Below are 23,892 nucleotides of genomic sequence, written 5' to 3'. Positions count from 1 at the left end.
AAGTCAAATCTTCTGTCACCATATATTTAGCCCCCTTTACCCTTTACTATCCTCCCAACCTCCTTCCTTCCAAAACAACCATAGTTTTGTCTGTATCTATTAGTTTCAGTTTTATATTCCACATGAGTGAAATCATATGGTTCTCAGCTTTTTCTGACTTATTTCACTTAGCATACTATTCTCAAGGTCCATCCATGTTGTCACAAATGGCGGTATTTCATCTTCACTTATGGCTGACTAGTATTCCACTGTATATATGTACCACATCTTCTTTATCCAGTCCTCTATCAAAGGACACTAGTTGTCTCCACATCTTGACCACTGTGAATTATGCTACAATGAACATATGGGTGCATATATCTTTGTGAATAAATGTTTTTGAGGTTTTCAGGCAGATACTCAGAAAAGGGATTGTTGGGTCATATGTTAACTCTATTCTTAATTTTTTGAGGAACCTCCATACTGTTTTCCCTAGTGGCTGTACCAGTTTACATTCATACCAGCAGAGAATGAGGGTTCCTTTTTTTCTACATCCTCTCCTACACTTGTTATTACCCATCTTACTGATAATATCTATTCTAACAAGTATGAGGTGGTATCTCATTGTAGTTTTGATTCGCATCTCCAGCTAGTGAAGTTGAACATGTTTTCAAATATCTTTTGGCTGTTTGTTTGTCTTCTTGGGAGAAGTGTCTTGTCTGTTCAGGTCCTCTGCCCATTTTTTAGCTGGATTGTTTGTTTGGTGTTGAATTGTTTGAGTTCTTCATATATTTTGGATATTAACCTTTTTGTTGGAGCTGTTGTTAGCAAATATTACCTCCCATTTTAATGGGAAATTAGTCCTTCTTAATCCCTTCATCTTTTCACCCAGTCCCCCAATCTTCCTTCCATCTGGCAATCACCAACTTGTTCTCTGGGTCTATGGGTTTGTTTCTGTTTTGTTTACTTGGTTTTTAGATTCCACATGTAAGTGAAATCATATAGTATTTGTCTTTCTCTGTCTGACTTCTTTCACTTAGCATAATGCCCTTGAAGACTACCCATGTTGTTGCAAATGGCAATATTTCCTTCTTTTTATGGCTGAGTAATATTGTTTATGTACATCACATTTCTTTATCCATTCATTTGTTGATGGACATTTAGGTTGTTTCCATATTGTGGCTATTATAAATAATGCTGCAATGACTACACAGGGATATAAGTCCTTTTTAGTTAATGTTCTTGCTTTTTTTGGATAAATATCAAAAAGTGGGATCATTGGGTCATAAGGCAGTTCTACTTTTAGTTTCTTGAGGAACCTCCATAGTGTCTGTACCAGTTTACAATCCCACCATCAATGCATAAGGGTTCCCTTGGAGAAAAGTATTTTAAAGAAGTCAAACAAATGGCCCAGAATCCTCGAAGTCATTCCTCAAATAATAGATTCAAATCATAATCATAAAATGTCATTGAAGTGAGGTTTTTAAAAATCAGATCATCTGCATGTCACTATATAATGATAAATTTGGAGGGCCAAAATAGGAAAATATGAGAGGGTACAGGGCTATTAAATTTTGTAGTCCCACTGCTCAAAAATATTTGAAAAATCCTACCTCTGATTTCTGATTTAAAATAGTTTCATACCCCTAGTAAAATATAAACACTTGTTCATAACAGTGTTCACCATATGATCCTAGAAATGCAGCAAGTGCTTCATCGTGATAACCTAAGTGAGGAGCAGTTCTCTCCACTTCCCACAGCCAAACTCAAATGTTAGGTCAGGAAAAACAATCCCTCAATTAGAAAGAAGGCTAAAGTGCCTAATTATTTAATTTGGCAGACGTGTATTACAAACATAATATTTAAAAGCAACACATTAAATAAAAGAAGCATTTTCCCTGCAATCCGACCACTGTACCATATCAGGGATATCGTTCCAATACTTGCTGATGTGAGTAAATAATTGCATAGTGCTGCAATCATAATACAGATAGGAACTTGAATGCTAAACACAAACTTGTAATGAAAAATAAAGTGTAAAGTCTAGCAAATCTAAAGTTCAAGTAGCTTTCTCTCAGGTCATTAATTCTCACAATATTCTTGCCAGTAGGGAAGGAAAAAGATTGTCTATTTTAGTGACAGAGAAAGGGATACAGGGGAAGTATAAAGCTACTCTCATGGTCAAGGTGAAAACTATGGCTGGAAATAGCTCTAAAAATCATACCACCCCTTCCATTCCATTCCATGTGGTTTCTCAGTATAGAAGGGCTTGGCAGGGAGACTCCAACAGGGGACATCCCAAGGTACCTCTTAAAAATGTGTTCTTGGCATCATTTGATGGGGTATAAAGAAAAGACTGGTGACTAAGAGGGAAGCTGGCATACTCTGCAGCAGTTGGAAACAGCAGACCAAAGGTACACAGGGCAACATGGGCAAGTCTTGAAAACAGGCACGGCTGAGTGAAAAAACAGGAAATATAACATAATACCATTTATCTGGATTAAAAATACATGCCTCGATTGACAATGTGTATCTTACAAAAACACATATAGACAGAACACATATAGATGCACTTTAGAGTGGTGGCATGGGGAGTCAGAGGAAAGAAGCAAGGGAGGGGTGGGGGCAGGAGTGGCTTTGTGGGGACTAATGATCATCATGTGCCTTGAGCTAAGTGGGAAAGAGAGAGGGGGAGAGGGAGAGAGAGAGAGGGAGACACAGCAAAACAGCTAACACCATCTGGGCATTAAAAATTCTCAACTTCATGCTTCAAAGAAAATGGGGTCAAAGTCTGATCATTACCAAAATCCTGATTTCAAAGCAAAATAGGATTGCAGTGGACTGAGTAAAACTTTAACTAGCAAAGATGAGGGGCTGTCATCAGCTTAGCACATCAAAAACCCAGTGCAATTCCTGAGCAGAGCAGGCACACATAGCTCAGCACTATGCTGGCTGAAACAGTGACTGAGAAACGTGTGACAAGCAGTGTGCTGGGAAGGCGGAAGCAGACACTGCTAAATTAGCCCCTCTGAGGGCCTCCTATAGAGTTAAATATTTACTGCCAGTGATCAGATTAAAAATTACCCCACTGTGATAACTGGACTTTCCCCTTCCCCAACCACCTCCTCTACAAGATTCATCTATAGCTCAGCAACTTAGCCTCACTGCACACAAAAGACCAACAGCCTCCTATCTACCCCTGAGGGCCCCCCACAGCTCGGATTCTCCTGCAGGGCTGGGCCCTGTCTGAAATCGAGTGCAAAAGCACCTGCATGCTTATTTTCCTAGAGACATGGTTGGTGGCCTGCATTTGATTTTCCAAAGAGGTCTGTGATCAGCACCCCCAAAGTTAAAAATCACTATTTTAAAAAGAATCCCTATGTTGTCCTCTTCTCTCTACTTTTCTGTATGTTTGAGATTCCCCATAGTTAAATAATAGTTTTCCTAAATAAGAAAAAGACTGCATGTGATCTAAGAAGAATGTAAAGGCAACAGGCCACCTGAGAAGAGAATAGCAAGGACTGAGTCTAGAGCTGACAGCACAGTGGCAGTCAGCAATAGCATATGATGACGCTGACACATGGGAGCTGTCCCAGGAGATTTCGGGTCTTCTCTCATACAAGTTCCCAGACTTATGGAAACTCCCTTTAAAATTTATCAGGTCCCCTGCTTCAGGCTTTAATGGACATTATGGACCCCTTCCCACTCTTTTCCAATGCCACTGAACTGCCACCCTGCAGTGTGGCAAGCAGTCCTGGGATGGGAGAAAGCAGGATGACCTAACCTCCAGCTCCTGGTGTGGGCCCTGACTGGGTTCATCCTGGCTCCCACATAGACTGAAGCCAATTGAAATTTGTAGAGTGTTGGGAACTGCCCTGCCTGGTTTCAGGAGCTGTAACCTCCCCATGGCTATGGCTGAGTCAGCAACCTTCAGACCAGAAGCCACTAAGGAGACAAAGCTTATCTCCCTGGCAGGAGCACTGCTTCTGCTCCTTTTACTTCATCCATAACTGGCCCCCAATCCTTGATCAGTTAGCCAGTGACAGGTAAGATTCCCCAAGGGGGAATGACCTAAGACAGGCATGATCATGTGGAGGCCCTCAGGGAAAGACTTGGGGGGCTATGGAGAAAGGGGGTGATGATTGGCCCTTTGACAAAGCTTGAATCCTCATTCTGTCTGCAAGAAGTCTCCTAATCTCTTGGCTGCCTTACTTCCCCTTCCTGACTTAAGCCTGAAACAATGACAGAGGGTGGTGCAGCCCTGTGCTGGAAAGGGCAGGTCCCTCAGGCAATCAGGCCTAAGAAAGAAAATGTAAAATCCTGTGAAACCTGCTTTGTTTAGAATGCTCTCAATTAAATAAGGGTCTAAGCAAGAAGCGATTTTGTTCCTCAAAGTTTTATAGCTCTTTAGCTATCTGACCCTGACTCAAAATAGGCCCTCAGTTTTTTAGTATCTATTGTTGGATCCTTACTGCCTGGTAATGATTAATGAGCTTTACCTGCATGCCTGTGCAAATGAACCTAATAAAAGCCCATTGAGGAAAAGGCTCTTGGCCCTTCTCCTTTGAGAGATTGGCCACCTTTCCTCCCAAGCAGATCATATCTTGGTAAACTTATTCTCATCTGTGGGGGCCAGGGTGGGGGGCTGTGGGCGGAGCCCCCCACAGTAGAGTCAGGCCAAAAGGACTGAATAAAGTTTGGACTCGGGACCCAATTCAAGCTGATGGGACCTAAGGGGAGGTGTAAGGGAAACATTTGGAAGAGTTTTCACTCTTCTAAGGAAGTTATCAGAAGCTTCATGAGGTTAAGCTTTTGGATTTCAGCACAGCTCTGTTGTAGCCATCCTACCCCACTGGGGATGCCAGGTGAATGATCAAGTGAACACTGAGGAAAGCAGTAGAATTGCAAAAATCAAAGAAAATTGATGACCATGTTGAACCCCAGGGTCAAACTGACTCTGAAACTGGCTTTAGGTCTAATCCTTTCAGTTATCTGAACCAAGAAATAAGGTCCCTCACCCAGGTGAAGTTGGTCTCTACTAGTTATGAAGGAGAAATCACTGCAGTCAAGTCCTAACTAATGCAGAGAGGATGTTGGGGTTAAAACCCCTAATTTGGCCCTGGCTAGCATGGCTCAATTACTTGGAGCATCATCCCATAAACCAGAAGGTCACGGATTTGATTCCTGGTCAGGACACATGCCTAGGTTGCAGGTTTGGTCCCCATTAGGAGCATACAAGAGGCAACCAATCAGTGTTTCTCTCTGGCATGGATGTTTCTCTCCCTTTTTCTCTTCCTCCCTTCCCCTCTCTCTAAAATCAATAAGCATGTCTTCAAGTGAAAACTGAAAAAAAAAAAAAAAAACCCTCTAATTTGATCCTTTCCCCTGAAGCCACAATGAAATAAACTAAAAACATTAAACAAAGGTATACTAAGCACATACATACCAGGTGCTCTGCAGAAGGTCGGTGCACTATCACACCTTTATTTTAAAAGCTGAGGGTTGTGGCACTGTAAAATCTTTATTTTAAAAGCTCAACAATAATGATAGGTGAATATTTAGACTGACAGTAATGAGATCCAACTATGTGATGAGTGACTTGGGTAGAAGACTTATGACTATATCTAATCTAAATATTTTATTATTGTGTAAAAAATAAAAACTGCCCCATGACCAACTTTACACAAAATGAATCTTTTTCACTGAAATGACTTAAAAGTACCACCTTAAAGTGAGTAAGACTCACTAATAAAAACTACATATAACCTAAGTGCAAATGACCACCATCTGAAGAGAATTCATAATCTTTCTACTTCTGAACAGTTATTTTTTATCCTAAGCTGTACCCACAACGAATGAGTTCAAATTTTCTCTCAAGAAAATATTTAAGTTGGGTTCATAATAAAAACTCCTTTTCCAATATCCAATTTAGCTTCATTGTAAAACTCCCATGGCAGACCAGACAATTCCTCAATTTAACCTTCAGTTGCTTGGATTGTTCCTTATTTTGTTTGTTGAACCTCTCTATTCTGAGCACTTTTTATTTAATTTTTTTTTCAATTACAGTTGGTATACACCATTACGTTAGTTTCAGATGTACTACATAATAATTAGACCCATAAATTACATAGTGATTACCCTAATAAATCTAGTACTCATCTGACACCACACATAGTTATTACAATATTATTGACTACATTTCCTATGTTGTACTTTACATCCCTGTAACTGGTTTTATAACTGGCAATTTGTACATTTTAATCTCTTTCACCTTTTTTACCCATCTCCCTATCACCCCCTACCACAGGCAACCATCAATTTATTCTCTGTATTTATGAGTTTCTTTCTGTTTTGTTTGTTTATTCATTTTGTTTTTTTAGATTCCATACATAAGTGAAATTATGTGGTATTTGTCTTTCTCTGAGGTGTCTGGTGTGGGCTTCTTTAGGTTCATCTTGTTTGTGACTCTCTAAACTTCCTGGACTTATATGTCCATTTCCCTCAATAGGTTAGGGAAGTTTTCAGTCATTGTTTCTTCAAAGATGCTTTCAATCCTTTACTCTCTTTCTTCTCATTCTGATACTCCTATGATGCCAATGTTGATATGCTTGATGTTGTCCCAGAAGCCCCTTAGACTATTCTCATTTTTTTTTATTCTTTTTTCTTTTTGCTGTTCAGAATGGGTGTCTCCCACTACTTTGTCTTCCAGATCACTGACTTGATCTGCTTCATCTAATCTGATGTTGATTTCCTCTAATTTAGTCTTCATTGCAGTTATTGTATTCTTCATTTCTGACTGGTTCTTTTTTATGGTTTCTCTTTGTTGAGAAACAAAGAGAAAAAAAAGATGCTGCTTGTTTGAGGTTTCTGTACATTTGAGAGATTTTAGAAAAGTCCTCAGCACAAGCTGAGTCAGGCCACTTGTATGGAAAAGCCCCTGGAAGTGGCTTGGGCAGGCACATGAGCTGGGTGGGGTGGGGTCTTAGGGATTCAGCAGGGTGGGGCTAGTGGTGGAAGCCAGGTTAATGGAGAGCTCAGGTTTGACACCTGCCAGCTGGCTGGAGAAGGGTTCAACAAAGAAGCAATGGTGCCTGTCAGTATTTTTGTCCCCAGAGAGAGACACCCTGACCCCTTCCCCTACATCCCTCACCCTGAAGCTAGTTAATTCAGTTCTTCCTCATATGTCCCTGGTGCTCTTCAATCAGCTGCCCCAACACCAAGACCCAGATCAAATGCATATGTGAGTGAGTATATGAGCAAGTGAATATATGCTTGGGCCGCTCAAAAGGAACACCTTGGTCTCCCACAGCCCTCCATCCTCACTCAGACATAGTCCTCGCTGATCTTCATAGCTAGATGTCATAGAGACTCCTCATCCCTGAATTGATGGTCCAGGCTGGGGAGCCTGATAGGGCTCTGAGACCCCTTACTGCTCGGGGGGGCCTCTGCAGCCAAGATAACCCTCCCAATTCTTAATCACTATACTACCAGTGTGGGGCCTGCCCTTTCCATGTGTCTACCCCTCCCAGCAGTTTTGATGTGGCTTCCTCTGTATGTCCTTAGTTATAGGACTTCTGTTCAGCTAGTCTTCAGGTAGTTCTCAGTGATGGTGGTTCTATAATTTAGCTGTGATTTTGAGGTGGCCATGGGAAGAGGTAAGCATAACGTTTAACTAGTCCACCATCTTTACCAGAAATATCCTGAGTATTTTTGGATCAACTGGCAATGACCTGGGTTCCAAATGCAATGAACCCAATTTTCCATTAGATCCCCATCTCTTTCTGGTTTAGACAGCAACCTTATTAGGCAGGTTTTATGGGTAGTGTCCTGTAGTTACTAAAAATAATGACTAGCGTTTGTTGAGCACTACTATGCACCAGGTACTGCAGAAATGTTATCACAAATCCTTCCAACAAACCTGGAAAATAAGTTTTTCTTTTCCAGTTTTATAGATACAGAACTGAGGTCCGGCTAAGATGGCGTCAGAGTAGGAAGGAGCAGATTCGGCTTTCCTCTGCTCAGGGGAGAAAATTCTGACCGATCTATGGAGTAGAGAGGCAAGCAACCAACATACTTCAGCATTATTGAAAATAGGGGACCAAGGATTGTGGCAGAACCGAAAGACCAAAGAATAGACCCTAAGAAGAATGCTGCAACAAGGTAGGGTCCCAGGACCAGCGTGTGGTCCCGGGGCTGCGGCCCCAGGACCGGGCCCCGCTGCTGGATTTGCCATAGGGTCCTTGGGAGAGAGCCAGGTCACCTGCTCCCTCCCCAGCCAAACAAGGTCTGAGCAGCTCTGGGAGGAATCCAGGTGCTGGCAAACACACGGGGGCTGTGAGCACATTTGGAGGCGGTGGACACCAGAGGGGCTGAGTCTCGCAGTAGACCCGGACCCCCACAGTCACCGGTTTGGCTCGAGCGTTTGGCGGTGGGACAAGCCAGGCCACTGTGGGGAGCGGCAGGCTTGAACAGGAGGAATTTCTCAAGAGGAAGGAGTGAATAGACACAGACGCTGTTTGGAGAATTCTAAAGTCGTCAGTGGGTCCAGCCTCCCTGCCACCCAGCCATGGGCGCACCAGCACACCGGCCCATGGGCGCACGGGCACGCGTACAAGCGTGCAGGGAGAGCATCCCCGCACTCCAGTCCACAGCAGTAACCCTGGGGAAAGACCTGATTACCACACCCAGGGCCCAAGGCTGAGGAGCCAGTGCAGCTCCACTGGCCAAGGAAGAAAAGCCAAAACAATCACCCCTCAGCCTGCCACAGCCAGCAAGAGCAGAAAAACCAGTTTGGCCACTTTGAAACCAAGAGACTTTTTAATTTGATTCTATTTTTTTAACAATTTTTAATTTTTTAATTTTTATTGTTTTTATTCTCTTTTAATTTCTTTTTCCTCTCTTTCCTGATTTCTTGTTTTACTCCTTCCTCCTTCCTGTCCTCCAATTTTATCTCTTCTTCCTTCCTTCACCTGCTTTTTCTATTTTTACTTTTTAAAATATTTAAATACTCACTAAATACCCACAAGTGAGACAAAATCCTGGATTTGTGAAAAGACCAAAGTTGAGCCCAAAGAAGGGGCATCACAACAGCTGGGACAGTGAGATAAATGTCACTCTGCTACTACAGAGAACCTGCAAGTTATTGCATATTTGTATTATTATTATTTTTCTAGTATTCCTACATCTTTTTTTAATAGTATGTTTGTATCCCTCTTCTTTTTGTATAGTCTGCTTTGCTAGGCTGGATATATTGTATGACCTGACAGCTTTCCCCTGATATCTCTTTCCATACTGTATTACTAATCTACTGTCCTTTAACTCACCTGTGTCCCATTAGCACACTACTAGAGGTTCTGTACTCCCTATTCCTGTTACCTAGATCTCATAGATTCTGTCATATGATTGGTGCCATAATGTTATTGTAAATAACTGCTGTTCCATGCAATTGTAATTACTTCACAACACCCCCCTGCCCCAGATCTTAGCCCATTTCAAAGTTTCCTGAACTCTATTACTGTAGTGGTTAACTCTATTCTCTCATACACTACACCTATTTACTATCCTTTGCTCTCACCTTACCCCAGAATCTGACCTCCCACAACATCCCTGCTTTATAGAACCAACTCACAATCCTTCCTTCCCCAACAAGAGTCTTATCTTCTTTCCATCCTTTCTAAAAATCAGCTAGCTGGGTGGAAGATCACGGTTAACACTATACATAGTCAAAGGATCTCCTATCTCTTCCCTACTTGCTACTACTGTAAATAGCATAGAATTCTCTGTTGTTGTCTTAAACCATTTTGCCTTCCCCCTCCAACTGATGACAAAAAAGAATAGGTGGAGGAGGTGAACACCAGAATACCCACTGGAAGAGGAAACCCAACCACAAAGGAACCACTAACAGATAACAACAGAAAAAGGTGAATGAGGGAGCCATAACCACACAAACCTCAATCCAGGACCTATCTGGAACTACAACTAAACAGTAGAGACAGTACCCAGTACAAGCAACTGAACAAGAATTCTTTAAACCTTATACACACAGAAGAAGCAGCTTCAACACAACCTGCCCTCACCAGCACAACAAAATACAGGAGGTGGTGCACAGAGTGACCCACATTTAACCAGCTGGTGGGAAGGAACCACCAAAGAAGGTCTCAACAACAATCAAAACCCAAAGGCAAACACAAAGCCAACTTAAACGACAGCCCAAGACCAGTGAGCTTGGAAGATCAAGGAAACAGCACCACTGAAACTCACTGCTATTCTACTAAAGAAGTTCACAACATAAACCCAGGGAGCCAGAACAGATCAATATAAGAAGATGAGGCGAACAAGAAGAGTCTCACAAACAATGGGAAGACAAAGAAACAATCCCCAAATGAAAGGAAAGGAGGAAGCCTCAGAAAGAATGCTAAATGAAATAGAGGCAATTCAACTGTCAGATACTGAGTTCAAAGCAATGATTGTCAGGAAGCTCAATGAGCTCACAATGAGCTACCAGAAACTACAGGGAAGCTACAATGAACTCACTGAAAAATACATCAGCATGAAAAAGGAAATAGAAACTCTCAACAAGGGCCAAGAGGAAATGAAGAATGACATTTCTGAACTGAGGAACACAGTAGAAGGAATGAAAAGCAGGATCGATGAAGCAGAAGATCGGATCAGCGAGCTAGAGGACAAAGTAGAAGAAAACACCCAGAAAGAGCAAGAAAAGGAAAGAGGCTCAGAAAGAATGAAGAGGGATTAAGAGAAATGCAAGACAATATGAAACGTAATAATATCCGTATAATAGGGATACCAGAAGGAGAAGAAGAAGAACAAGGGATAGAAAACCTATTTGAAAAAGTAATGATAGAAAACTTCCCTAATTTGATGAGAGAAAAAGCCACATAAACTCAGGAAACACAGAGAGTCCCAATCAAGAGGAACCCAAAGAGACCCACCTCAAGACACATCATAATTAAAATGGCAAAATTTCAAGACAAAGAGAGAATATTAAAGGCAGTGAGGGAGAAACAGGAAGTAACATACAAGGGAGCCCCAATAAGGCTAATAGCTGACTTCTCAATGGAAACACTCCAAGCCAGAAGAGAATGGCAAGAAATACTACAAGTAATGAGAACCAGAGGCCTGCAACCACGACTACTTTACCCAGCAAGGCTCTCAATAAAGATAGAAGGCCAAATAAGAAGCTTCTCAGACAAAAGAAGTCTAAAAGAATACACCTCCACTAAACCAGCTCTGCAAAAGATGCTAAAAGGACTGCTTTAAGGAAAAAAAGGAAAAGAGAGTGAGAGAGGAACACACATACATAAAAGGCAATGAATAAGTACCTATCAATAATAACCTTAATGTAAATGGATTAAATGCTCCAATTAAAAAACACAGAATAACTGACTGGATAAGAAAACATGACCCACACATATGCTGCCTACAAGAGACCCACCTTAGGATAAAAGATCTGCATAGGCTGAAAAAGAAGGGCTGGAAACAAATTTTCCAAGCAAATGGACAAGAAAAAAAAGCTGGGGTAGCAATACTCATATCTGACAAAATAGACTTCCAAAAAAGGTCCATAAAGAGAGACCCAGAAGGTCATTTCATAATACTCAAGGGAAGAATCCACCAAGAAGACATAAATATTGTAAATATATGTGCACTCAACATAGGAGCACCCAAATACATAAAGAAAATCTTAGAGGACATCAAGAAAGATATGGACAGAAACACAATTATTGTGGGGGATTTTAACACCCCACTATCAAAAATGGACAGATCTTCCAAACAAAATATCAACAAAGATATTGTGGCATTGAACAATACCCTAGATGAAATGGGCTTTACTGATATATACAGAACCCTCCATCCCAAAGAAGCTAAATACACATTTTTTTCAAATGTACATGGATCATTTTCAAAGATTGACCACATGATAGGACACAAAACAAGCCTCAACAATTTCAAAAAAATTCAAATCATACCAAGCATTTTCTTGGATCACAAGGGACTGAAACTAGAAACGAACCCAAAGGAAAAAAAACCCAAAACACTCAAATTCATTGAGATTAAATAGCATGCTATTAAACAATGAATGGGTCAAGAATGATATTAGGGAAGAAATCAAAAGGTTTCTGGAAACAAATGAAAACGAACTCACAACAGCCTAAAACTTATGGGACACAGCCAAGGCAGTCCTGAGAGGGAAGTTCACAGCGATACAGGCCTACCTAAAAAAGTTAGAAACATTCCAAACAAACAACCTAACCCTATGTCTACAAGAACTCGAGGAACAACAACAAAGACAGTCCAGAGCAAGCAGAAGGAAGGAAATAACCAAGATCAGAGCACAATTAAATGACATAGAGACTGAAAGCACAATTCTAAGGATCAATGAATCCAAGAGCTGGTTCTTTGAAAAGATAAATAAAATCGACAAGCCTTTAAGCAGACTCATCAAGAAAAAAACAGAGCCCTGGCTGGCATAGCTCCGTGGATGGAGCGTGGGCTGCGAACCAAAGCATCGCAGGTTCGATTCCCAGTCAGGGCACATGCCTGGGTTACAGGCCACGGCCCCCAGCAACTGCACATGGATGTTTCTCTCTCTCTCTCTCTTTCTCCCTCCCTTTCCTCTCTAAAAATAAATAAATAAAGTCTTTAAAAAAAAAAGAAAAAAACAGAGAAAACCCAAATAAACACAATCAGAAATGAAATAGGAGAGATTACAACAGATACCACAGAAATACAAAGGACTGTAAGAAATTACTACAAAGAACTGTATGCCAAGAAATTTGAAAACCTAGATGAAATGGACAAATTTCTAGAAAAATATAATCTTCCAAAACTCAATAAAAAAGAAGCAGAAAGCCTGAACAAACCAATAACAGCAAAAGAAATTGAAGCAGTAATCCAAAAACTCCCAACACACAAAAGCCCTGGACCAGATGGTTTCACAGGAGAATTCTACAAAGCATTTAAGGAAAAACTAACACCTATCCTTCACAGACTATTTCAAAAAATCCAAAAAGATGGAAGACTCCCAAACTCTTTTTATGAGGCCAACATCATCCTAAATCCAGAACCAGATAAAGACACAACAAAGAAAGAAAACTTCAGGTCAATATCGCTGATGAACATTGACGCTAAAATCCTAAACAAGATACTGGCAAACTGCATCCAACAGTACATTAAGAATATCATACACCATGACCAAGTGGGATTCATTCCAGGGATGCAAGGATGGTACAATATTTGCAAATCAGTAAATGTAATACATCACATAAACAAAAGCAAAGACAAAAACCACATGATCATATCAATAGATGCAGAAAAAGCATTTGATAAGGTACAGCACCCATTTATGCTAAAAACACTCAGCAAAGTGGGAATAGAAGGAGCATTCCTCAACATAATAAAGGCCATATATGAGAGACCTACAGCCAACATTATACTCGATGGGCAAAAATTAAAATCTTTTCCACTAAGATCAGGAACAAGACAAGGCTGTCCACTTTCACCACTTCTATTCAATATAGTACTGGAAGTTTTAGCCACAGCAATCAGACAAGAAAAAGAAATAAAAGGAATCCAAATTGGAAAGGAGGAAACAAAACTGTCACTGTTTGCAGATGACATGATAGTGTACATAGAAAATCCTATAGACTCCACCAAAAAACTGCTTGACCTAATAAATGCATTTGGCAAAACAGTGGGATACAAAGTCAATATCCAGAAATCAAAGGCATTTCTGTACACCAACAATGAAACAGCAGAAGCAGAAATCAAGGGGGGAAATCCCATTTGAAATAGCAAAAAGAAAAATAAAATACCTAGGAATAAACCTAACCAAAGAGGTAAAAGACCTGTATTCAGAAAACTACATAACACTGAGGAGAGAAATCAAGGAAGACACAAACAAATGGAAACATATACCGTGTTCATGGATTGGAAGAATTAATATCATCAAAATGTCCATACTACCAAAAGCAATTTACACATTCAATGCAATACCTATTAAAGTACCAATGGCTTATTTCACAGACATAGAACAAACACTTCAACAATTTATATGGAACCATAAACGACCCCGAATAGCTGCTGCAATTTTGAGAAAGAAGAGTAAAGTAGGAGGGATCACAATACCTGACACTAAACTATACTACAAGGCCACTGTAATCAAAACAGCCTGGTACGGGCATAAAAACAGGCACATGGACCAATGGAACACAACAGAGAGCCCAGAAATAAACCCAAGTCTCTATGGTCAATTAATATTTGACAAAGGAAGCAACAACATAAAATGGAATAAAAATAGTCTCTTCAACAAATGGTGTTGGGAGAACTGGACAGCTACGTGCAAAAAAATGAAACTCGAGCACCAACTTACACCTTATACAAAAATAAATTCAATGTGGATAAAGACTTAAATATAAATCGTGACACCATTAAAGTCCCAGAAGAGAACATAGGTAGGAAAATCTCAGATATTTCACGCAGAAACTTTTTTACTGACATGTCTCCTAGAGCAAGGGACATAAAGGAAAGAATAAACAAATGGGACCTCACCAAAATTAAAAGCTTTTGCACAGCTAAAGAAAACAGTATCAAAATAAAAAGAGAACCAACTGTATGGGAAAACATATTTGCCAATGATACCTCAGACAAAGGGTTAGTCTCCAAAATATATGAAGAACTTACACGACTCCACTCTAAGAAAACAAGTAACCCAATTTAAAAGTGGGCAAAGGACTTGAACAGACACTTCTCCAAGGAGAACATACAGAAAATCCAAAGACACATGAAACGATGTTCAATATCGCTAGCTATCAAAGAGATGCAGATTAAAACCACAATGAGATACCACTTCACACCAGTCAGAGTGGACATCATAAACAAAGCAACAAACAACAAGTGTTGGATAGGTTGTGGAGAAAAGGGGGCCCTAGTGCACTGTTGGTGGGACTGCAGACTGGTACAACCACTATGGAAAGCAGTATGGAACTTCCTCAGAAAACTAAAAATGGATCTGCCTTTTGACCCTGCAATTCCACTGCTGGGACTGTATCCTAAGAACACTGAAACACCAAAACAGAAGAACCTTTGCACCCCGATGTTCATAGCAGCACAATTTACAATAGCTAGGTGCTGGAAGCAACCTAGATGCCCATCAGTAAATTAATGGATCAAAAAACTATGGTACATTTACATAATGAAATTCTATGCAGCAGAAAGAAAGAAGGAGCTCCTACCTTTTGCAACAGCATGGATGGAGCTGGAAAGCACTATGCTAAGCAAAACAAGCCAGGTAGTGAAAGACAAACACCACATGATATCATTTTTAACAGAAACCTAAACAACAAAACAAAGAAACAAGCAAAATACAACCAAAGACACTGAAATAGGGGACAGGCTGACAGTGACCAGAGGGGAGAGAAGAGGGAATTTCAGGGGGGAATGGGTAGGGTTTACAGGAACAAATTTGGAGAACACATGGACAAAAACTAGGGGTGAGGGATAATGGGGGGAAAGAGGGGAGGGTTGGGTGGGTGGGCTGGAATAGGAGTAAGTGGGAGAAAACTGTACTTGAACAATGATTAAAATAAAATTAAAAAAAAAAAAAAAAGAAAGAACTGAGGTCCAAGGTCTCAGCTGGCCAATGGGAGAGCTAACTTCAAACCTGAGCTGACTCCACCACTTACCTCTCTGCTGGCACACAGTGTGTATACACACAATATACCTACATGGAGCAGCTCAGGTAAACACCGACATGCCTGCACTGGGCAGTGCAGCTATAGACAGAACATACCTGCATTGAGTAGCACTTTCACACAGTCCAGATGCTCCCGGGCACAAGCAACATGCAGGGGGGTCCCAAAATGGCAGTCATGTGCTTCCAAATTGGCCCCAACATCAATTAGAAGCCTCACACATTCAGAACTTCCTTTAAGAGAAATGGAAAAAAAGGAACAGTCATCAACTATATACCAGCTTTTTTCATCTCATGACACACATAAACTAATTATTAAAATTCTGTGGCACACCTAAAAAATATATTCTTTCCTGATCTGACAAAAACTAGGTATAATTGTGATTGATTTACCAAAAATAATAGTAATTACCTACCCTTATTTTTTAAATATTTTATGTATTTATTTTTTTAGAGAGAGGAAAAGGGAGGGAGAAGGAAAGGGAGCAAAATTTCTATTATTTGCCTCTTGCACATGCCTTAACTGGAGACTGGGCCTATGGCCTAGGCATGTGCCCTGACTTGGCATCAAACCAGTGACCTTTTGTTTTGTGGGATGATGCTCTACCAAACGAGCCACACTGGTCATGGCAATTACCTACACTTTTTGCCACAAAGTGATTTTTTAAAAATCAGGCCCCTATGCTTGCACATAAGGAAATCTGGTATCAAGAATTAACAAATCAGATGCAACATGACCACTGAGAGGCAACTCTGTTATATGACCTATATATTTATGGTTCAAGACAGGGCATTCACACTGGATGGCTTGACATGTTGGCATCTAAGGAAAGAGAGGTCAGTGCCCCTGACTAAAGTAATCAGGTATCGCATGTTTTAAAAATTCTTGCAGCACACCACTTGAAAATCATATTTGATTTTCAAAATATGAAAACCATATTTCAAATGCATATTTGAAAATAACAACCATGACAGAACCAATGCAACAAGAAAGAAAGCCTCTTGTTTGGTTGCAGGGGCAGAGAGGAGAACCAGGACTACATCCCAAGCTAAGAGCAGTTCATAACCCCATGTGGCCCTAGTGAGCAAGTGGATGGTTGTCTTTTCTCCTGAGGGCACAACAATTCTCCAAGCCTGCCTGGCAGCAGCAAAAATAGAGCACATAGCCAGCCTTGTTGCTGGGAGAACAGGAAGTTGGGGAATATTACTTCAGAAAAGCCAGAAGACTCTCTTCACTGCTCCCCAGCTCCTCAGTGGGAGAGAAGGTGCCCGACTTTGGGGCTGCCTCTTAAGCTGTGTTGGGTGCAATGAGCCTGGGGTTGATGACATAAGCTGCTGGCATCCCCAGTCCACGCCTCCTGGGTGAACTACCTAAACTTTCTTACCATGGGATTCTCAGACTACAGGCACCTTTCCTGCCTCTTCCCTTGACTCCTCTATGGGTATCTTCATTGCGTATAAGACTCCATCCTCTCTCACCACTTGATCACACTTCCTTTTAGTAGCTACCAAATTTCCACTTCTAGCCCCTGAAAACCAGCCCCTCATCTACAACTATCTGCTGGCCATTCATGTTTGGATGTTCTAATCACTACCATCAGACTTTCCCCATCCTCTCCCTGGGGGCACATCCTCCTGGCCAATCCACCTCAGTTATTGGCCTCACTCCCTGCTCAACCCTGAGTAGGTTTTAACCCCATGCTCTCCTTTCCCTCATATCAACCCCACCAATTCTTCTCTGAGTTTTCTAAATGAATCCATCCCACTTGAACTCTAACAGCTTTGCACTTGGATTACTATGATGGCCCTCAACTCATGTCTATACTTCCAAGATATTCCCCCCACCTCACCATTTCAGTCTGTTGAATGGTACCAGAACATGTCACCCCCAAAATATGCCACCTTAGCATAAGGTTTATTTTGAGCTGAAGATAATTGGGAAGAAAAAGATATAAGAAAAGCTTTCTGCCCTCCCCTAAATTGCTTAAAAGGACATGTATTTGTAAAGGTGTTCCCCTCCCCTCTCTACCAGGAAGGACAGAAGTTAATCACCAGAGACAGGTCTAGCTGGAGCTGCTAAAATTAACCCCATCTACCATTAGTTCCCCCATACATATGCCTCTCCATAACTCGCCATCCTAAATCTCCATGCCCTTTTCCTTTGCCTTATCGTTTCTTTAAAAACTTACTGTTCTATATCATCCCAAGTTCTAACCATCCCTTTGAGTGACACCTTGCCAAGTTCTCCCATGTGTATGCACAACGCACTACTCACATTAACAAACTTCTGTTTTTTTCTTGTTAATCAGTCCCCTCTCACCTAAGCAGTGGGGCCCAGCCAGTGAACCTAAGATAGAGGAAAAATTTTTCCTCTTCTACACTATACATGGCCACTAAACTAATCTTTCAAAATGCTGATTTTTGGTCATTCAACATCTGCTCAGAAACCTTCAAAAGGCATCTGTAGCTATCCTCAGTGCCTGCAAGTGATGACCTAACTGTAGGAATCAGGGAATGAGGCTACAGAGAACAGCAACCCTGCATGAAGGCATGGAAAAGTGTTGGGAACCGCCCTGCCTGGTTTCAGAAGCTGTACCCCCACCAAGGCTAAGTCTGAGGGAGCGACCTTGGACTGTAAGCCACCAAGGAGACAAAAGCTTATCTCCCTGGCAGGAATGCCGCTTCTGCTCCTTTTATTTCATCCGTAACTGGCTGCCAATACTTGGTCGGTTAGCCAATGACGGGTAAGATTCCCCAAATAGGGGAACGATCTAAGACAGGCATGATCAAGTGGGAGGCCCCCAAGGAAGGACTTTGGGGGCTACAGCAAAAGGGGGTGATGGACCCTTGCCCCTTGGCTTTGAAAAAGCCTGAGTCCTCATTGTCTGTGAGAAATCTCCTAATCTCTTGGCTTCCTTACTTCCCTTGCTCCACCTAAGCCTAAAACAATGACAGAGGGTGGTGCAGCCCTGTGCTGGAAAGGGTGGGTTCCCCAGGCAATCAGGCCTAAGAAAGAATATGTAAAATCCTGTGAAACCTACTTTGTTTAGAATGCTCTCAATTAAATGATAAGGGTCCAAGCAAGAAGTGTTTGTTCCTCAAAGTTTTATAGCTCTTTAGCTATCTGACCCTGACTCAAAATAGGCCCTCAGTATTCTTTGTTATCTATTGTTTGATCCTTACTGCCTGGCAATGATTAATGAGCTTTATCTGTATTCCTGTGCAAATGAACCCAATAAAAGCCCATTGAGGAAAAGGCTCTTGGCCCTTCTCCTCTGAGAGATCGGCCACTTTTCCTCCCCAAGCATATCATGTCTTGGTAGACTTATTCTCATCTGTGTTGGCTAGGGGAGCCCTGCTGGCAGAGGCCCCCGAAGAAAAGGGCACAAGTTTGCAACCTTTGCTCAAGAGTATAATCCGAAATCTTTAGTCCATCATTTAAAAAATTTCTACCAGCTGCTCTCACCCTAAATTTCCAGTCTTACCTGCTTTTGTTTGTGTTGGGAGCTTCTGATCCAGTGAGACTTGATGTCATTTTTCCCATGCATGGCCTTCCTCTTATCCTCCCACCTTCTGAGTGCATCCACTCTGGGAGGGCAGTTGAAATCCCACCTGCTCCCTGAGCTGATAGGACCAGCTCCCCGACTTTGAGAGCACCTGTCCTTAGGGATGTGTCTGGGTCTCATCTCCCAGCTAGATCAGGTGCTCACAAGGCAAAATGACAGCAAAGACAGAAATACTTCAGAGTGTTAGTGTCTGAAAGGCACTAAGCTTCTGCTAAAAAATAGAATCCTGTCATGGAAAGAGCAGCCCCCTAATCCTGGGTAAGGACTGTATCTCCAGAAGGAAAGCTGAGCATTTCTATGAAGGACCAAGAGCCACATACAGACCAGGAGTGCTCTTGGGCCAGCAATGGCTTCCACTTCCTTGACCACATGGCTCCTTTCCACTTAACTCACCGCTCATGCAGGCCTCATGCAGTGGGGAGGCTGTGTAGAGGGGTGGGTTGACCTTGGCCCCATAGGAGAGCAAGAGCTTCACACACTCGATGCTACCCGAGGCACAGGCATCACAGAGAGGGGTACTGCCATCAATGTTCCGGGCATCCACCTTGTGGGGAGGAAGAAACAGATGTTACAGGGCCAAGGGGAAAATGTGTTTTCTCATCTTGATTTGCATTCATGTAAACAAAGGCACTTCTTAGATTTTCTAGTATGTGCTAAGACACCATGCCAAGACACTGTGCCAGGAAGGGGAGTTTACAGATCACAGGAACTTGTGTTGGAATCACCTTCTAACCTCCTAAACACAGGCGTCATTCTGTCTGAGGCTCTTTTCTTTCTCGAGCAGGATCAGCTCAGCCTTATTCTCTCCACCACCCCAACACTTAATACACACAGAGCAGGAAAGAAGAGCTCCAGGTTCCAGCTGAGGCAGGCAGAGAATAATAAGGGGCCTAAATTGCTTAACATGCCTCCTCTAGTTGGAAAATCACAGGGAAGGAAAAAGGCAGTTCCCCAGCTGGCAGATTCTGTCTAGGATGAGTCCAAATTCAGCTGCTGTTTGGGCACATGCTGAAGCTTGTTCCACTTCCTCCCGAACTGCCTTCATGGCCAAGCTTTGGGCAAGAGTAAGCAGGGCACCATCTTCACTTTGCCCTCACCCTGAACCCCAACACCATCCGGTCCAGTGGGTGTCTGGGGCAACTCCCCCAGCCCACTGTGAAACAGCTAGCAATTCCACCAGCCAGAAAGCACTGGTGTCATATAAGTACTTATACCAGGAAAATCAGCAAATAAATCAGACAGAATCTTATTTTTGTTCCTTTTTACCTTTTTTCCAGAGAGCTGTTTGCTAGCATCTTACTTAGTCATCCTGGTGAGCCCAAACCACAGCTCTTGAGCCAAGGCCCACAAGCCCTCCAGAAAGCCTGTGTATGTGATGTGTGTGGCCTTCCAGGCCCCCTGCCTAGTGTGGGGCATGACACTCCCTCCACCATTTTGCTAAAACTACCTTCTCTTTAGCCAGAAGTGACTCTCTAATAGTCAAGTCTATGACCACTTACTGATCCTAGTGCACAGTTGACATAGAGACCTCCACGCCCCTCCCTGGGCTTCCACCACACTCCATTCTGATCCCTCCTTCCTTTCCTGCTCAGTCATCTACAGTGGTTTCTGTACTTCTTTCTGGTGCTTTTGCAAATAATGGAATGCAAATCCCAATCCCCTTATTTTCCTCTCTCTACATGTCCCTTGAGATGGTCCCATCTGCACCCATAGCCATAGTCAGGCTTGGCAGATATCCTGAAGTGCTGCTCACCTGGGCCCCGGCAGCCAGAAGCAACTGCACACACTGTGCCTGGCCCTGCAGACTAGCTGCGTGCAGGGGTGTGATGGAATCCACCGTGACCTGGTTGACACAGGCGCCATTCTCAATCAGCTGCTGCAGTTCCAGGGCCTCACCTCGATGGGCAGCCTCATGCACGGGGGTGCGCTCCACCCAGAAACCTGGAAAGGAAACAGATCTAATGCTGAGACCATATCACTTCTATCCAGATCAAATAAATGCATGTACAAGTCCAGAGACCCTTGATTAAACCCAGACACCACACATGGTCATGTAATTGGTCTTTGGCAGCATATAAGGGCCTTGCTCACCTCCTTGACCTATTTCACACACTACCCCACAAACCCCACTCTCCAGTCACACTCGCAGCTCATTGTTAACCCTGCTTTATCATATTTGAGTTTCTCTGCATGTATTCTTCTCTACTTGAAATGCCCACTTTTGTCCCTACCCCAATTGTCCATCCTGCTACCTCTGATTTAGACACCTACATACTCTACATGGACCCAGTTAAAATATGTCCTTTTCTGGGAAACAATTCTCCCACACTACTCACACATATACAGTCATTTACACTGTCTCCCTCCTTGCCTGGAAGTACCTTGAAAGTAGGGACCAGGTTTTAGTGACTCAATTTTAGTGGATTTCTCAGGATTTTCTATACATAAAATCATGCCATCTGTGAACAGAGATAGTTTTTCTTCTTTCTTTCTAATCTGAATGCTTTTATTTCTTTTTCTTGCCTACTTCTTCTGTCTTGAATTTCTGGCACAATATTGAACAGAAGTGGTGAGACCAAACATCCATGCCTGGGTCCTGGTCATGGAGTGAAAGCTTTGTCGTTTTCAGTTAAGGATAACAGTGTGGGGTTTTGTAGACCAACTTTATCAAGTTGCAGACATTCCCTTCTAGTTCAGTTTGTTGAGTATTTTTATCATGAGAGTGTGTTGGATTTTGTCAAATACTTTTTCTGCATCTATTGCAATAATTACACCAGCTTTTTTTTCTTAATTCCATCAAAATTGTGTATTATGTTCATTGATTTTCAGATGTTAAACCAACTGTGCATTCCTTGGATAAATTCCACTTGTTCATGGTGTATAACTCTTTTAATATGATGCTAAATTTGCTTTTCTAGTATTCTGTTGAGGATTTTGTGTCTATATTCATAAGCATCAGTTTTCTTATGATTAATGTAGGTGTCTGGTTTTGGTGTCAAGGTAATAGTGGAATGAGTCATGAAGTATTCTCTCCTCTTCTAATTTTTGGAAGAATTTATGAAAAATTTATATTAAATCTTTTAATATTGGGTCATATTTATCTGTGAAGACGTGGGCCTGAGCTTTCCTATGTTTAAACTTTTAGTTACTATTTCAATCTCTTTATTTGTTATAGGTATATCTGGACTTTCTATATCTTGAGTCAGTTTTGGTAGCTTGTAGGTTGTGCCTTTTTATGAGCCTGTCCACTTCATCCACATTATCTAAGTTGTTAACATACAATTTTTTATGGATGGAAATTTGTTCCTTCCATCCCAAAATTTATATGTTGAAGCCCTAACCCCCAGTACCTCAGTATGTGACTGTATTTAGAAAAAAAGGCCTGTACAGAAGTGATTAAGTTAAAGTGAGGCCATTAGAGTAAGTCCTAATCAATCTTACTGGAGTCTTTATAAGAAGAGGGGATTAGGACACACAGAGAGACGCAAGGGATGTGCATGAACAGAGGAAAACCATGTGGGGACACAAAGAGAAAGTGACTGTCTGCAAGCCCAGGGGAGAGGCCTCAAGAGAAACCAAACCTGCCAGCACCTGGGTTTTGGACTTCCAGCCTCCAGAATGTGAGAAACAAGTGACTTTTTTTTTAAAGCCCCCTAGTCTGTGTTATTTTGGTATGGCAACTCAAACTGACTAGTCCACAACTGTTCATACTATCCCCTTATAATCCTTTTATTTCTGTAGGGTCAACAGTAATGTTCCCTCTCTCATTCTTAATTCTGGTAATTTGAGTCTTCGCTCTCTTTTTTTTTTTTTCTTGGTCAGCTTAGTTAAAGATTTGTCAATTTTGTTGATCTTTTCAAAGAAATAATTTTTGATTTTGTGGATTTTCTATGTTGTTTTCTGGTCTCTATTTCATTAATTTCCTCTGTAATCATTATTTCTTTCCTTGTGTCTGCTTTAGGTATTTTCCCATCTTCCAGTGTCTTACAATAGAAAGTTAGGTCATTGATTTGAGATCTTTCTTTTTCTTTAATACAGATATTTACCACTATAAATTTCCCCTAAGTACTGCCTGAGCTGCATCTCATTAGTTTTGGTGTGTTGTGTTTTCATTTTTACTCATCTCAAACTATAATTATTTATTTTTGCACTACAACCTCATAAAATATATGTTCAACAAATATGTTAATAAATAAACAAAGGCATTCTCCTATTCCAAAATGGCAAAATGGAATAAAATTCTTTTTCTTATGCAATGGCTTACCTCCTCATCACTCCCTACCCATCCCCTACCTTCCACTCTAGAGAGTGAGGTACACAGAAGGCAGCACTCTGACTTCCCTTTAACCAGTGGTGCTCACACTTGAACACCAGCATCACCTGGAGGGCTAAGCCCTACCCCCAGAGTTTCTGAGTCAGTTAGTCTTAGGTGGGGCCTGAGAATCTGAATTTCTAAGAAGCATTCAGATGATGCCAATGCAGGTATCTGGGGACCACACTTCAAGAACCACTGCTTTAGACAATACTTTTTTCTCTGACTAGAACCCCTTCTCCCCCCAGCTCTGCCTCTTTCATTCACCCCCCCACCCCTCTACCCTACCTCTCCCTGATCATCCTAGATAACGTACTTGCAGCTTT

The 23,892-nt window shown here is 41.7% G+C and overlaps 1 protein-coding gene across 1 annotated transcript in view; it reads right to left on the bottom strand.

The window, feature by feature from the left end:
* ASB13 (ankyrin repeat and SOCS box containing 13) overlaps positions 1–23,892 on the bottom strand; it is a 42,586-nt gene that overhangs the window by 6,337 nt on the left and 12,357 nt on the right. The window contains exons 2-4 of the mRNA XM_028507728.2: positions 21,008–21,195; positions 19,648–19,798; positions 15,788–15,922 (exon numbers count right to left, since the gene is read on the bottom strand). Coding sequence (XP_028363529.1) covers positions 15,788–15,922; positions 19,648–19,798; positions 21,008–21,195 — 474 coding nt within the window. The remainder of the gene's footprint in view (positions 1–15,787; positions 15,923–19,647; positions 19,799–21,007; positions 21,196–23,892) is intronic.

This window comes from Phyllostomus discolor, chromosome 1, assembly GCF_004126475.2.
Source record: "Phyllostomus discolor isolate MPI-MPIP mPhyDis1 chromosome 1, mPhyDis1.pri.v3, whole genome shotgun sequence".
In the NCBI taxonomy this organism is placed as follows: Eukaryota; Metazoa; Chordata; class Mammalia; order Chiroptera; family Phyllostomidae; genus Phyllostomus; species Phyllostomus discolor.
The sequence above is the reverse complement of the archived record's forward strand: the minus strand, read 5'-3'. Positions and strand labels throughout refer to the sequence as shown.